The 15,907-nt window shown below is 40.0% G+C and overlaps 1 protein-coding gene across 1 annotated transcript in view; it reads right to left on the reverse strand.

The window, feature by feature from the left end:
• Positions 1 to 13,360: 13,360 nt before the first annotated feature.
• Positions 13,361 to 15,907, reverse strand: part of pde5ab (phosphodiesterase 5A, cGMP-specific, b) — an 88,157-nt gene continuing 85,610 nt past the window's right edge. Inside the window, 3 exon segments of the mRNA XM_080451804.1 lie at positions 13,361 to 13,886; positions 14,511 to 14,594; positions 15,333 to 15,407. Coding sequence (XP_080307930.1) covers positions 13,767 to 13,886; positions 14,511 to 14,594; positions 15,333 to 15,407 — 279 coding nt within the window. The 3' untranslated portion in view covers positions 13,361 to 13,766.

Consider the following 15,907-nt stretch of genomic DNA (forward strand, 5'->3'; position numbering starts at 1 on the left):
GAGCTTGTAGATCTGCTATTTTCACAATATTTATCTGTGGAACCGAGTCAAACAAAATGGGGGGGTCCCCAGTTCAAATATGGTTATTTTGGGGGGTCATGAACGTAGCGTTTGCATGGGAGGCGTTGTGAGCTTGTAGATCTGCTATTTTCAAATAGCTGATGTATATGTTAGAGTGCTCATGTGGCCCATAGTCGCTTGACTCGCTTCTTTTGGGCTGGTTTTCCTAGACCTGGTTGCTTGTTACGGTACGTTTTAACAGCGGGCGACTCTCGGGCGATCACCGGCGACATCGTCCAAAAGATAAAGAAAGTCTATGAGAGCCGGCGTCTACTGGCGATAGGGCGATGGGCGATGAAAAGATGGATTTTCTTTATCTTTTGGACGATGTCGCCGGTGATCGCCCGAGAGTCGCCCGCTGTTAAAACGTACCGTTAGTTGTTTTTCCTCACAACACTGGCACTGATGATAACTAGACGGCAGCCGTCATAGAATCAAAATGACCCCGCTGGGAGTGGTGGTGGCGTTTGTGGTAGAGTGACCATGGGTTTATATGAAGAGAGAGAGCGCATTTGCGGTAGAGTGAGCATGGGGTTGTACAAAGAGAGAGAGGCATTTGCGGTAGAGTGAGCGAGCATGGGTTTGTATAAAGAAAGAGCGCATTTCACACACAGATCATTCATATATTACCAAGATTTAATGAGAAATAAGGCTTCTTTAGAAAAATGACTGATGGGCTGGGCTGGGTCTAATTTGTCAATTATTAGTCGAGCCGGGCTGAAATATTTAGGGGATATGAAAGCTCTAGTTAGTAGTTTGAAGTGCTCATGTGGCCTTAGAGTTGCTTCTTTTTGTTTTCATAGACCTGCGACTGCGGTTGCTTATTTCTCTCCAAGGCTGGCAACACGGCTCATGGTCCAACGCACAAAGCCATTGTAGTGTCTGTGTGCACTTGACGGGTGATTTTATAAACCAGCGGGTGCTTCTAGAATCCACTATCCCCCGTCCCCAAGCCGTACCCATGTGTGTCTGTAGAATTGCAATGTGGGGGATATAGCAACAACACGCCCACGGACACACCTCCACGCGCAAATAACGGCGTCGGCATAATGGTGACGGGTAGAGCAGGTGCTAGAATAACCTATTGGGGCGGCGCAGGTCCATTATCCCGATTTAACGGGGAATTTTTGGCCTGTGAATAGAGCCCTAGATCTTCGAAAAATCATATCTCCTTGGTCTTTGGGTCAAATTAAAAGAATAAAATAAAAATTAAGTTGGCGTAGATCTACGCGACTGGCACGTGGCAGCTTTAAATAGGTTCGCGTAGATCTACGCGATTGGCAGCATCATTGGATTAAATATAACATGTTAATATACCATGAAATATAACATGTTAGATCTTGAATGGATGTAAAATACCAATCCCCTTATCTACACCACTTATCAAACACTCAGCATGTATTTACGGGTGTATGCAGTATGCAGTTGTATGCACATACAGTACAAGCTACACATACAGTATATACACAAGTAAGACGCGCGAACGCTGGAAGCGAACGCAGCTCGAAAATATTGTGTATTTACGGACTTGTAATCTGTGTTATTTCACCGTGATGGGGAGAGAACATTGACATCGTGTGTGTGTGTGTGTGTGTGTGTGTGTGTGTGTGTGTGTGTGTGTGTGTGTGTGTGTGTGTGTGTGTGTGTGTGTGTGTGTGTGTGTGTGTGTTTTGCAGGCTGTGTCTAAATTCCTGCACTCTGGCGCCCTCTGGCCCTCTACTAGGCAGTGCATGAACACAGAGACACAGACGGAGACACAGACACACAACCCAAGCACAGTTACATAGTAAGCTCCACTTGGTCGGAGGCGCGGCGCGCGTTCGCAATAAACACATGCTTAGGTACTGTATATGTATTCTTAACTTTTTTCATCATTACAACAAGACTAAATTCCTTCTTTGCTTGTCAGCTGTGCCTCATCCAGAGAAGACCATGGCTTCCACTCAGGTAGATAAATACAGTGCTCAAAATAAGGTGTACCTTGATCACATATTATTGTTACGCTTGATACTAAAAACCTGCTACTCCCTTTGACAGGAACCCTCTGTGAAAATATTGCTAAAGAACAAGGTGAAACTTTGCAGGTGGCTCCGCACAGATTTCCAGTGCATTCTGCAGCATGCACACTCTAGGGATATCCTTGATGAGAGAATGTATCAACGACTGAAGAATAAAGCACCGCCAGAAGATGCTTGTATTGACCTTATTGATTCACTGATGTCTAAAGGAGAGGGACCTTCATCTGACTTCCTTGTACTTCTCAAAGATCCAGAGATTCACAGCACTTATAATACACAACTCAAGGACTGGATTCTTTCTCTTGAGCTGCCAGGTAATAATAACAAAAGGTGAAATCTTTGTGCTGTCCGGCTTGGTCGTGTTCGGGGCAGGGAAGCCAGACTGGGGGGTGATCTTTGTCGCAGTGCTGGTGGTTATTTGGCCTAAAGAATGCATTGGGAGAAATAATGGGTAAAATATTTGGCTGCTCTGAATTAAATAATAATAAAAATTATAATAACAATAATAATCATCTTTGTGCCAGGTGAGGGTAGCTAACAGTAGTGTGTACATTGTCGCAAAATTGCTAGCTCAGGGTGGGACTGTCGGGTCTCTGCTCTACATGTAAAGTGTCTTGAGACAACTTGTTGTGATTTGACAATTTAATCAAATTGAATTTAATTTAATTTAATTTAATCGAAACTAATCAAATATTGTCATTTTCTTATCTCAGTTATGTAATCATTATCTCATTTGATCAGCTGTTGCATTAAACAACACATGGTTGATAATAAAACCAGAACATTGTAGGCTACAAATTATCCAAATACAGGCACACTGGCACAATAAAATCAAAGTCATTATAGAATTTGACCAATGATATGACACTGATAAACACAATGAGCAACAAAAAATAAAATGAAACTTTGATATTTTATGTTAATAGGCACTTCACCGATTTTGCACCAAATTCCATTTTAATACATTTGAGGACGATGATGATGATGATGTTGGTGTGTGTGTGTGTGTGTGTGTGTGTGTGTGTGTGTGTGTGTGTGTGTGTGTGTGTGTGTGTGTGTGTGTGTGTGTGTGTGTGTGTGTGTGTGTGTGTGTGTGCGTGCGTGCGTGCGTGCGTGCGTAAGTGCGTGCGTGCGTGCGTGCGTGCGTGCGTGCGTGCGTATACATGCGTGCGTATACATGATTTCCACCCCTGTGACATCACAGAAGTGAATGTCAGTCCTCCTGGACTACACTTCATTAAAACAGGATTTGGGTCAATAAAACTACAATATTAATCATGTGTAAACACTAACAGTGCAATAAAGGCTTCCAATTCTCTCCTCCACAGGACAAACTAAACCAAACATCCATTCTGTTGCAGGTACAGACACATTCTCTTCACAGTTCATTCACACAATCCCTTTATGTATCACCTTTAAGAGATATGATTGGTATACACAGTGCATATATATATATATATATATATATATATATATATATATATATATATATATATATATATATATATATATATATATATAGGGAGGGTAAGTGATATTTTGGGTCATACTAAGTTCTCTTTTTTTAGGTAAAACACTATATTCTGATAGTAATCATTGCTATAGAGTGTTTGTTCAGTAACAGTGTTAAATAGCTCTATATTTTTATAGTAATCATTGGTGTATGTGGTGTATCACATTGTTCTATTAACATAGAAAGATGGCAGATCTGACATTGTTGAAAAATAGGCTTCATTTATGGTCTGTAGAGTCTATGGGCATATCTTTGTCAATTTGTTTTCTCTTTTTTTAAAGTCTATGGTTCACTCTCAGAGCTCACTTCATTATCCTCCTCTCCTTATGCAGGAGCTGCACTTCCATCACAAGACTCAGCTAACACAGGTGAGTCCTGAAACAATCTGGACAGAGCCCTTTTATGAGTTGTATTTATTATTTTCTTGCTTTTATCTCCACATTCAGAAAACCCCAGACCACAGAAAATCCACTGCATGTTTAAAGTTCAGTTTCTTTTGGGTGTAATTGAACAGAAAACCAAAAAGAACAGAAAAGAAAAAAAAAGAAATTTGATGTCATGAAACCTTTAATATCTGACTGTACCTCTGTGCTGTTTACATTTCTGACTAATAAAGTATTCAATCAATCAAATGCACTGACCCACCATGCTTCAGAGCAGGGTGGGTCAGTGTGTCAGTGTGTGTACACTGGATGCACCAACTGCACTGAATTGACCAATTTACCAATGAGAGCACCCAGCACACCCAGTGTGTATTTCCAAACACACCCATTGATTTATGCATACTTTGTAGATTAAAATGTAGCCTCAGTTCAGGTCATTCTTCAGTCATGATGTTTAATGACTTAATCTATTTACAGGGCCTCCACTCCATGTCCCACGTTCACCAATGATGTTTAATAACTTATTCTATTTACAGAGCCTCCAGTCCATGTCTCATGTCCACCAGAGTCTCCAGGCCATGTCTCACGTTCACCAGAGCCTCCAGTCCATGTCTCATGTCCACCAGAGCCTCCAGTCTATGTCTCACGTCCACCAGTGCCTGCAGGGAGCACAAACAGAGAGGACTTTTTACAAAGTGAGTCCATGGCGATCAGTTCACTGCTTTTACACAAATCCTTCATACACTGACATTGTTTGGATACCAGCAGGGATGAGCTGTAGGGGGTGCTATGGGGGGTCGGCGACCCCTTAGTTCTGGCGCTGGCTGGGGGGCTGGGAGCTCCACATGCACGCGCGAGCACGCACCGTCAGCTGCGGTCTTAACACCTTAAAGTTTAAACAATCGCCTCTCAAGGTTCGCGCCGTCAGCGGCGAGCCGTTCTCAATAGCGTCTACCTGGCTGCTTTGCATAACATTAGGCTACTCGAAAAAAGCCATGGACTTGAATTGAATGTGTACATTCCTCTCACAATGAGAGACAACAGTCTCTGCACTGCAGAGTGTGAAGGGGATCTCTTAGAAGAGGACCCAGTTCTCTGAGACAAGACAAAGACAAGTTGTCTGATTATTTTAAAGGGTAAGACCACTTTAGTAGAGGTTTGGATTGTGTAGTTACCTTGCCATGATGTAACTCCAAAGGTGGGCAAGAAATCAAAAATAATTGCTCCATTGATTAGAAATTGATAATTCAAAATATGCTCCTCATTGACTTACATTGTACGGTAAAACAGCTCTCAAAGTCACTCTTTTAGCACATAAATGAACACAAACATAGCTGATTCAGACAATATAGAGCATCACCAAACCCAGTACTGTTAGTTTTTTTAATAAAAATGTCAACTTCCTGTTGATTTTACTATTTAAAGATCTGGATCCGGATCCGCCGATCCAGTCCGGGTTTTCTACTTATAAAAAATGGCAAAATCAACAGGAATTTGACATTTTTATTAAAAAAAAAAACAGTACTGGGTTTGGTGATGTTCTATATTGTCTGAATCAACTTTGTTTGCGTTCGTTTTTGTGCTAAAAGAGTGACTTTGGGAGCATTTTTACCGTACAATGTAAGTCAATGAGGAGCATATTTTGAATTATCAATTTCTAATCAATGGAGCAATTATTTTTTATTTCTTGCCCACCTTTGGAGTTACATCATGGCAAGGTAACTACACAACCCAAACCTCTACCAAAGTGGTCTTGCCCTTTAAGTACTTATGTGTGGGTGAGTCTATGTAAAGGCCTTTTATATAAAACTAAAAGGAAAATAATTAATTAATTTAAACAAAAATAAAAACAACAAATTAACAATGCAACTAAATAATAAGATATAATTACATAAAAAATCACATGTTGAATACAGTATTTCAACTAGCACTGAGCTGATTGGCTATGTGCACATGCGTGCACTTGCGCGTGCACGTGACGTCAGAAAATATAGCCCCCCTAGTTCAAAAATCCACAGCTCATCACTGGATAGTATCCAGTGATGAGCTGTGGATTTTATCCAGTGGATACCAGTACACCAGTGGTTCTCAAAGTGAGGTCCGGGGACCCCAAGAGGTCCTTGAATGGGTCCCATTGAAACATTTTAATAACTCACTGTAAGTTTTGTACAGGGGATTCTGGCGCATATACTATTTTCAGATGGGGGTCCGCGGATCACCACCAACAAATCAATATATTTATATATTGTTATAGCAGGGAAAGATATAGACATATATTCCAAGACATGCAATTATAAGATAAAATAATGTATATATTTATTGACCCAAAGAGGACAAACTGAATACACAGGATAATACAGTAGCATTTATTATTGCCGTTCATATGACATGAAAAAAATGAAAAAAGCCTCAACGACTGGCTCTGTGCCGTGCTGGGTCCTCAAAGAACATCGTTGGAGTCTTTGGATCCGGATCTAACTCTGAGATTCCCTTGCCTTTATATCAGGGTTCTTCAACTGGGGGTCCTCAGAGTTAGGCATTCTGTGTCATGTGAAAGCCTCTTTACAATGGAGGGATATGGAGACACACACACACACGCACGCACGCACGCACGCACGCACGCACGCACGCACGCACGCACGCACGCACGCACGCACGCACGCACGCACGCACGCACGCACGCACGCACGCACGCACCACACACACACACACACACACACACACACACACACACACACACACACACACACACACACACACAGTAACTAAATAATACATCACAAAAAAATAATATAACATTTACACAATGATAATAATGATAATAATACTAAGGTTCAGCATTAATAACATGGCCAACACAGTGACACCAGGTGTAAAGTGTTTAATTAATTCTGATATTTTGTCATGTGTTTTTCTCACAGATTCCTGTCAACTTTCACTGGACGAAAACACAATGAACTACGACCTCATCCTGTCAGAGGAGAACATGAAGGTGGGCAATACAGCACGACCCCAAGGTTATCCTAAACATCCACACAGGTTTACCGGGACCTCTCAGGTGTTGAGTAAAGAGAGTCTGTCTGAACGTGGTTACTTTGAAGTAAAATGGAGTGGATACCTTGGTGTAGCAGTCAGTTATATAGACATCAACAGAAAGTTTGAGTCAGGGTTTGGTATGAATGACAAGTCCTGGATGTTAAGTTGGTCCACTGGTTCAGACTGCTACAGGCTCAGACACAACAGCATTGAGACTATACTGTCAGGACCTCGTCCCTCCACATCATGGTTCGGTGTCTTGGGTAATGGGGTAGTGGGGGTGGACGTAGATCACAGAGCAGGTACTGTGTCATTTTACCGTGTTGATGGAAACACAATGACCCACATCTATACAGTAAATACCACCTTCACACAACCTCTCTATGCAGGGATATATGCTGCTGGTTACATATCTACAGCAGAGGTGCGTAAGATCTGGTAGTTACAAATAAAGGTTCCAACTAGAACCTAAACTGGTTCTTGACAGTGATGTCATAGCAGAACCATTCTTTGGGTCCAATAAAGAACCTTTCAGTCCAAGGGTTTTTTCAAGAACCATTTATTTTAACCCATTAAAGCCAGGAAAGCATCATGTGTCATTTTAGATTTTAGCATTGGCTATAAAAAAGAAATCGCAGATCCACAAGCTTGTACATATGCTATTTTTGAACATTTTTGAAAAATCTTAAAAGTCTTTTTTTACACAAATCTTCTCTTCTGGGGTCTTTGGCACAAGTCTTTGTGGGATGGAACTTTTTATTTCCTTTTTATAATGAACCACTTGAACCCCAGCATCCCAATTCTGGGGGGAACATTCACCGACAAATAGCCGATCTACAATCTCACAATGTGTCGCGCTGTGCCTGGGGCTGCAACCCGTTGTGAGCTTGTAGGCTATTTTCGTCTGACGATCATGTTGTTTCATCGATATAAAATATTGCAACATAAATATTGTTTGCATTGTAGTCACTTGCTTGGTAGAATAGTTAGACTACAGCTTTAGATAAACTGTATATGAAACCATATCTTTATTATGATGATTACTGTCTATTTTCAATCATTATCTTATTATTCATTTGTCTATGTATGTTTTTATTCATTTTTATAACAGTTTATCATAATTATGGGATATCATGTTGTTGTCATATCAAGAGCATACTTTATCATACAACAAATAGCAGATCTACAAGCTCACAACGTGTCACAACACATCGCATCACAACGTGTTGTGAGCTTGTAGATCTGCTATTTTGGTGGGGAAAAAAATAAATATATATATAACTTCTGAAAGATTTTGAGAAATCTTGGAATATGAAAAATGTGGGGAAATGTTTTGGGGAAAATTGACGGGACGGCCGAGTTAATGTGGATAAATACAAATATCGATTCATAAGTTTGATGTCATGTTAAGTTTCAGTTGTATTGCTTTATTGAAATAAAAATATTGAATCATGAGTTTGAAGTCATTTTTCATTTTTATTATCTTTATTTGGGAACAAAGTATCAAAGTACATTTATTTGAGTACTATACTAGAGTATTTTTTGGATACTTTCTCACCACTACATTTCTAGGAAGGGATAAAAGTACATTATGAATTTACCATTAAAAGCCCTGTTCCAAAAATAGTAAAAATAGCAGATCTACAAGCTCACGTCTACTATTTTCTTAAATAACTACTGAAACAACTCATGGGCCTTAGCCATATTTGAGTTAAGGAGTTGCCAATTACAAATTGTTAATGGTTTGTCCCACCTGTTATTAAATGGAGACTCCAGGTGATTTTACTATTTGAAGGTCCGTATCCACGGATCCAGTCCGGGTTTTCTTCCCAATGAAAATGCCTAAATCAACAGAAAGTTTACATTTTTATTTAAAAGACAAACAGTACTGGGTTTGGTGATTTTCCATAGTGTCTGAATCAACTTTGTTTGTGTTAGTTTATGTGCTAAAAGAGTGACTTTGAGAGCTGTTTCACTGTACATTGTAAGTCAATGAGGAGCATATTTAGAATTATGCATTTCTAATCAATGGATTCATTATTTTTGTTTTCTTGTCCATAAAAAAGTTCCATATTGTATCGATATCATGAGCCCAATATCGTGTATCGTATCGTGAAATTAGTGTATTGGTACACCCCTAGTTATGAGGCATGACGAGGCATACATGGTAAACGGAGAGCAAAATGAACAGAACACAATAGAAAAGAAGCATCATCCTTTAATGGGACATAGCATTCATTTTGTCTCACAGTGTTCATTGGTGTCGACAGTTGCAGACATGTAACACCTTCCTTCATAACTGTGCCATATTGTCGTTATTACATTACGTCAGTCCCCCAACCTGCAGTACACACACCAGAACAGCCACTCTCAAACCTAGTGAACCATTTCAGAAGTCTTATCATCATCGATGTAAATGCCCTCTCTGTTATATACAACAAAACACAGGCCTGCTATTAGAGCAGTGATTCTCAAACTTTAAAGGTTTCATGACATTCAGTTTTACATTAAAAGTCTTCATCATGGTCCTTCAAACGTGCATTAAAATGTTTTAACTGTTTTAACTGAAAAACCCCACGATTTTGTAACCCATGTTTTCACCCAGTGCCAATTTTCTATGTAATCCTGGGCGCTACAGTCCCTCTGCGAGCCTAGCTAGGGAGAGCCTAGAGCCGAGCTCATGCCTCCTTCAATGCATGAGGGGTAGCAAGCCGCTTCTTATCACCTGATGATCCATGGCAGGTTTTTTTTCTCTCTGATTTCTAAAGCCTTTTCAACTGCAATGAAAAGATAAATATTTGCCTGCGGGTGTTGCTGCTGAGGGATTTTGCCTGTCAATCATCGCCTCTACTCCGCCCCCCTCCCCCCCTCCCCCCCAAGGAGGGGGGAGGGGAGGGGAGGGGAGAAGAGGGGGCGGGATTAAAGGACTATGATGTCAAAGTCCAGAGGTCAATCCCAGCACTTTGTTTTGCCTAATTATTCAGAAAACCCCAGACCACAAAAAATCCACTGAATGTTCAAAGTTATTTTTTTTTGGGTGTAATTGAGGTCATAAAAGCCCACAAAAAAACAAAAAAACATATGAAATTTTAAAATAAATGCCATAAGACCTTTAAAAAATGTATTTCAAGGATTCCCCAGGTTGGTATGCTTGATTTTCGCCACGGACCCCCCATAACTCTGAGAGTTACAGATCTGTAAACGGTCCATTTTGGTTTCCTACAGTGCTCTATCAACAATTCAGCCGGGGAACCTTGGAACCCCACCTTTAGAACCACTTTCACTAAGACGTGTCAACGGTCCTAACCAATCAGAGAGCAGTACGCTGAGGAAGAAAAAAATAAACGACATGTTCTAAAGAAGAAGCACACAAATTCAGGCGACAGGCACACAAATGTTAACATTGTGGAGACTTGCTTCCCCCCCCCCCTCTTTTTCTTCTCAAAAGTACAAAATACAACCACAGTTACAACTGTGGCTCATCTCTGACCACGGACATCTACAAATATAGAAAAAGTGCTGTAGTAGTTTAGTTAGGACAAACAAGGCTTATGGAGCCGTGTGAGAGACCGTCAACGCAGTGAACTATTAGGGCTGAACAATTCGTCGGGAAATTATTGCGAAATCGCAATATTAACTAATGCGATTTCCAAATAGCAGAGGTTGCAATGAGTTATGATTATAAAAGAGAGGGAGGTCCAAAATGGAATTCTAAACTAGGTATTCTAGTGTTCTCTGTAATGTTTGGTCCATGAATCCGGTACAGTACAATATTGATTTCACACTTAAATGTGGACTTTAAAAAAAAAAATTAGCTCACAACTGAATTGACTTTCATTACTTCTCATAATTTCAAGGATATTCCAAGAAGTCAATGGGTTCCATTCATTTCAGTATAGTACTGCATTCAAAATTGTGTAATACATACACTAACACCATGTGCGGTTGTTTAAATATCCATTGATGTTGACAGTATCTAACATTGTTGTAGTTATCCTGTTAACAGTAAATTGACATTAGATGGCTAACTGAATCGCAATCACAATATGAGTCTTAAAGGAGGAGTTCAGCCAAAACATGACTTATTTTTTATCAATTACGCACCCCATGAAGCCTTGAATTCATGGAGATTATTATTTTTTTTGGTCACATTCTTAAGCCAATAATTCGATGACCGGGTGGCTGCTCAGTAGAAGACGGAATTGAGTCTCCGATCATCATATTATTGGCTCAGGAATGTGTCAAAAATGAATTTAAAGGCTTCGTGGGTTGTGTAATTGATAGAAAATAAGTCATTTTTGGGTGAACTACTCCTTTAAGGATCGCAGTTAGATATTTCCCCCCCAACCGTTCAGCCCTGCAGTGAACATAAACTATTGAATATACAGGAAGTGAACGACTAGAGGTGTGGACACATAATGGACGGGTACAGTCACCAATGCATCAACCCATCAGGTGTGAAGGTGGTGGTCGATACCAGTAGTATAATCGGATAGTGAAATAATTAAACGAAGAAAATAGCCCACAGATATCACATTGATTTGTTTAGATAGCTTGACTGCTTAGTAGCAATCCTTGTAACCATTTAGCATTTAGCGTGAATGTGGTTCATAATCTTTTGATGTTTGATGATGCAAATGAAATCAAAAGCAGTGAATTGTCGCCTCCGATGGACCACTGTCTCAACCTATGTTTAAAAACGAGCTGAAATGGTATATTGAAGAAAATAATAATAATAAATCCGCATTGTGACATGTTTCCTAATGAAATAGGAGCTTGTGCTTGCCTCAGCCAATCACAGCGATGGGGCGGGGTTGAACCACATTTGCATGGAGATTTCCACACAACAGCTGTCCGCACGTCTTTTAACCGGCTATGAGCTCTGATTGTGGCCATTGGTGAGTACCATGACCCTGAAAGGAAGAGAATCCGCACACCGTCTTTGAAGCTCCCTTGATATTATTGGTTGAAACTGGTGTCTGCTGATGTACTGTAAGTACGCATGATGCTTTTAGTTTGACAGTAATTAATATACAAATGCACAAATATCGCATCTGGCCGTGGATATGCTCTAAAATGGTGAAAAACTGTTTTTTTTTTTAAATTATTATTTCAGCTCGTCTTTAAGATTTGAGTTTGGCAAACCTGTTGCTTAAAAAAAAACAAACATACAAAACAATAAGTGCAAAGTTGGACAAGCATAATATTGTTTTTTTCTTGTAAAATATTAATTGGTCCTATTATATCACAAGAAGGCAGTGGATAAAATCTAGACTGTATCATGTTCAATTAACACTCCAGATCTAATTGTGATATCTTTGGCTCCATGCACACAATGAAATCTTCAGTGTTAATTTAACTGGACACTTACGGGTCCATTTGGTTCTATTTGAACACTATTTTGAGTTGAATTAACACTTGAGTATTTTACTGTGCATTTTTACATTTTGTTTGCAAAAATCAAACATCAGATTTCAAACAACACAAGTTAATACAGTACATTTACGAATGTCATCATTATCACCCGAAAGATATGCCTGGTGACGATCTCTGAAAAGAGTGCAGACGGGAATCGTTAATTGACTTTTAAACTACAGTTCCTATAAAGAGTCGCTTGCGTTCTTGACAAGAAAATGACCTCGCTGTGTAGAAACCCTAATAAATATATAAAATGACAACAACAAAAAATAAATATGCAATAGTTAAGACAACGTGTGAAAACATGTTACAAAAAAGAACTCAAACCAATTTGTGGCGTGAGTGTGTTGCTGTGAGTGAAACCTGATTTATATGTGGCTGCACGCTGGTGCCTTATACCGGAAATAGCCCCGATCTATAAGCTCACAATGCACGATGCATTGGGAGCTTGTAGATCGGATACTTTCGGTGCGAGACTTCGGCACGTAACCAAGTATAAGTCGAGAATTATAATCAAGTCATATCTAACACGCTTCAAAGAACTGTGAAATATATAAGTACGAACAAAGTGATCTGCAAGGCCCAAGAGTTTTTTTTTAATTGTTTTGGTGTTAAAGATATCATTTTATTAATCAAACTTTTGTTTCTTATCAACATATTTTGTTTGCTGATCTATGATCACAGATCAGATATCAAAGTGTTACCAACGCCGTTTTTTGCTTTGTGTTACCCAAAATCCAAAGCTGGTCCACTCGGATATAGGGATTACAAGTTTTGAACTCTTGGGCCCAGGATGTTAGATACACCTTTGGGACCATTAGGTTAGTGTGAGGTTAGGGTTAGGGATAGGGTTAGTTGTAATGGGGCCAGTTGTCGGAATAATGACATGGCACCCCAAGCGAGTGCCTGCGGAGCCACGTCAGCTAGATAGGCAGCTACCCCTTGGTCCGCAAAAAAGGTACCCTTTTCGGCACGTACCAAAAGGGTGAGTACCGAAAACTAGCAGTTCGGTTACCTTCTTTTTCCATGAAAAAAGGGTACCTTTCGCGTCCCACATCGGACGCAAAAAGGATTTGTGGGACCAAAGCGTCAGCAACGTGACAACCTGGGAGTTCAGTGTAAAAAGTGACTTTCCCCTCCGGAACTCAACAATCTGTGAGGGAATCGTGCGAGCGTGACTTCACAATGACAAAATAAAAACAAGGTATGGTAAATAAATATAGCTTAAGTGTTGACATTGTCTCTGGTGGGGTGACAGGGAGGTGGGGGGTGCATGGATGGGAGGGGGGGGGGGGTGGCAGAGCTAGCTGGGGAGGGGGGAAGGGGGGGAGGTCTTCTTCACGCCATGCCGTTGACCTGCGACTTCTCTCCCTGCTCGGCCAGAAGCTTCCAATTCTGTCTGTTTTTCAGACAGCCCTCTAACAGTGGGGAGCAGTACTCCGACATACCTGCCAGGGTCTGAAATGCATGCACGCACACACACACGCACGCATGCACACGCGCACACGCACACACGCACACACACACACACACACACACACACATACACACACACACACACACACACGTTGGTATTACTATACGTGTGAGGACATAAACATTTTAGGATGGCAATAATATGAATGTTTTACAACCAATAGGGAGAGAGTACCCATTTATTATCTTATTTTTGACAGTGTTCCAGTTCCAATTGTGTCTGCTCATTTATGTGTGTCGCCACTTCCAATTCCACTTGTTTAATCTGTATTCTGACTGAGTTCTCTATCCTGATTGGATACAATTGGTATCCCGACTCACTTAACACATTCACTGCCCGGTATTAATGAATTAATTCATCCAAAACTGCCAGTGTTTTTACCTTATCATTTCCGGTTCTAGCCTTCTCTCGCAGTCAAGGCATCATTCATAGGTTGGCGAAAGGCGCCCTCTAGCGTAATCACTAAAGACATGATTTTTTTTTTGATTGACGTGGATCTGCGTCAATGGCAGGGAACCTTTAAGTGCGCAAAGCCTCATGAACAGCAGGTAACGCATGTCAAAACCACTCCACTCACATGACTTAATAGCACGTTGGCCACTCACCTCATACAGCTGAACGCAGATGGCATCAATGAAAGACACCTGCATGCTAGGGATCTTATCTCTCTTCTCACGGTTCATCAGGTCCTGCAGATAACAGGAGAAGCCAAGAACAAGCAGTGGATCTCAAACCTACTGTAAACTGATATGTATTTGGCCCGCGGACCCCCATCGGAAAATGCTTTATTATCACCCTTATAATGCATTATAATCACTGTTAAAATGCATTATACTGTCAATATAAGTCACTATAAGTGGTAATTTGTTGCTTTAAACAATTATAGAGACAATTAAAATAACTGACCTTATAAGTCATTAAAGAATGATTGGTTACTTAAAAAAAAAAAAAAAAGAAACATTTCTTTTTTTTTTTTGCGTTCGCTTCCCGCGTTCGTGCGTCTTACTTGTAATATGTTATGATTATTGTTATGAAGCATTATTAGTATTAATGTGTTCTTATAACTATAATTATACAGTGTTATAAGCAGATTATAAAACATTATAAGTATGTTCAGAATGCATCAGAGACATGGGATGCATAGCAAGTGTTAGCAAAGAGTTCTCTTAAAACATTTTTAATTATGCAAACCTTTTCAAAAAGGTAAAATGAATAGCAGATGTACAAGCTTGCGGTGCAGCACGCTCAAAACGCGGTGCTTTGCGGCGCGTTCCGAGCTTGTAGATCAGCTATTTTATGATACTTTTGTGTGACGCTGTAATATGGTGAAGTTGGGTATCAATTTACAAAAAAAACACAACAAGTTAAAATATGGGGATCAGAGGTTTCTCCCGACAGCGACAAAATGGCAAGATGTGCCTGCTTACAATGGGCTCAATGTTAAGCTCTCGTCTCTCCTTGTCCCCTTGTTCGAAGAACTCCGTGGCCACCAGTTCAGCTATCTGCAGGAGGACAGACAGACAGACAGACAAGCAGTGGTGATAAAAGTACTCATTTTGTTTTACTTAAGTAAAAGTATCAATACTGCAATGTAGAAATACTCTGTTACAAGTAAAAATCCGGAATTCAACATTTACTTGAGTAAAAGTACAAAAGTATTGGTATCAAAATGTACTTAAAGTACCAAAAGTAGAAAGTGCTCATTATGCAGAATGTCCCGTTTCACAAGTTTTCAAATGTATAAAATGTATAAAAATCTTTTTGAAAATAGCAGATCTACAAGCTCACAATGCGTCGATCGGCTATTTTCAAATGGCCGAAATGTATATAGGGCTGAAGTGGTTAATGTATGTTTTGTAATAATTAAAAAAATGTACGTAGTACAAGTAGTCTATACATTTTTCAAATAATGTGGAGTAAAAGTATAATATTTTCCTCTGAGATGTAGTGGAGTAGAAGTAAAAGTACTAAAAATTGGAAACACTCCAGTAAAGTAAAAATA

Source organism: Gymnoscopelus braueri (assembly GCF_963280865.1).
Source record: "Gymnoscopelus braueri genome assembly, chromosome: 15".
Classification (NCBI taxonomy): Eukaryota; Metazoa; Chordata; class Actinopteri; order Myctophiformes; family Myctophidae; genus Gymnoscopelus; species Gymnoscopelus braueri.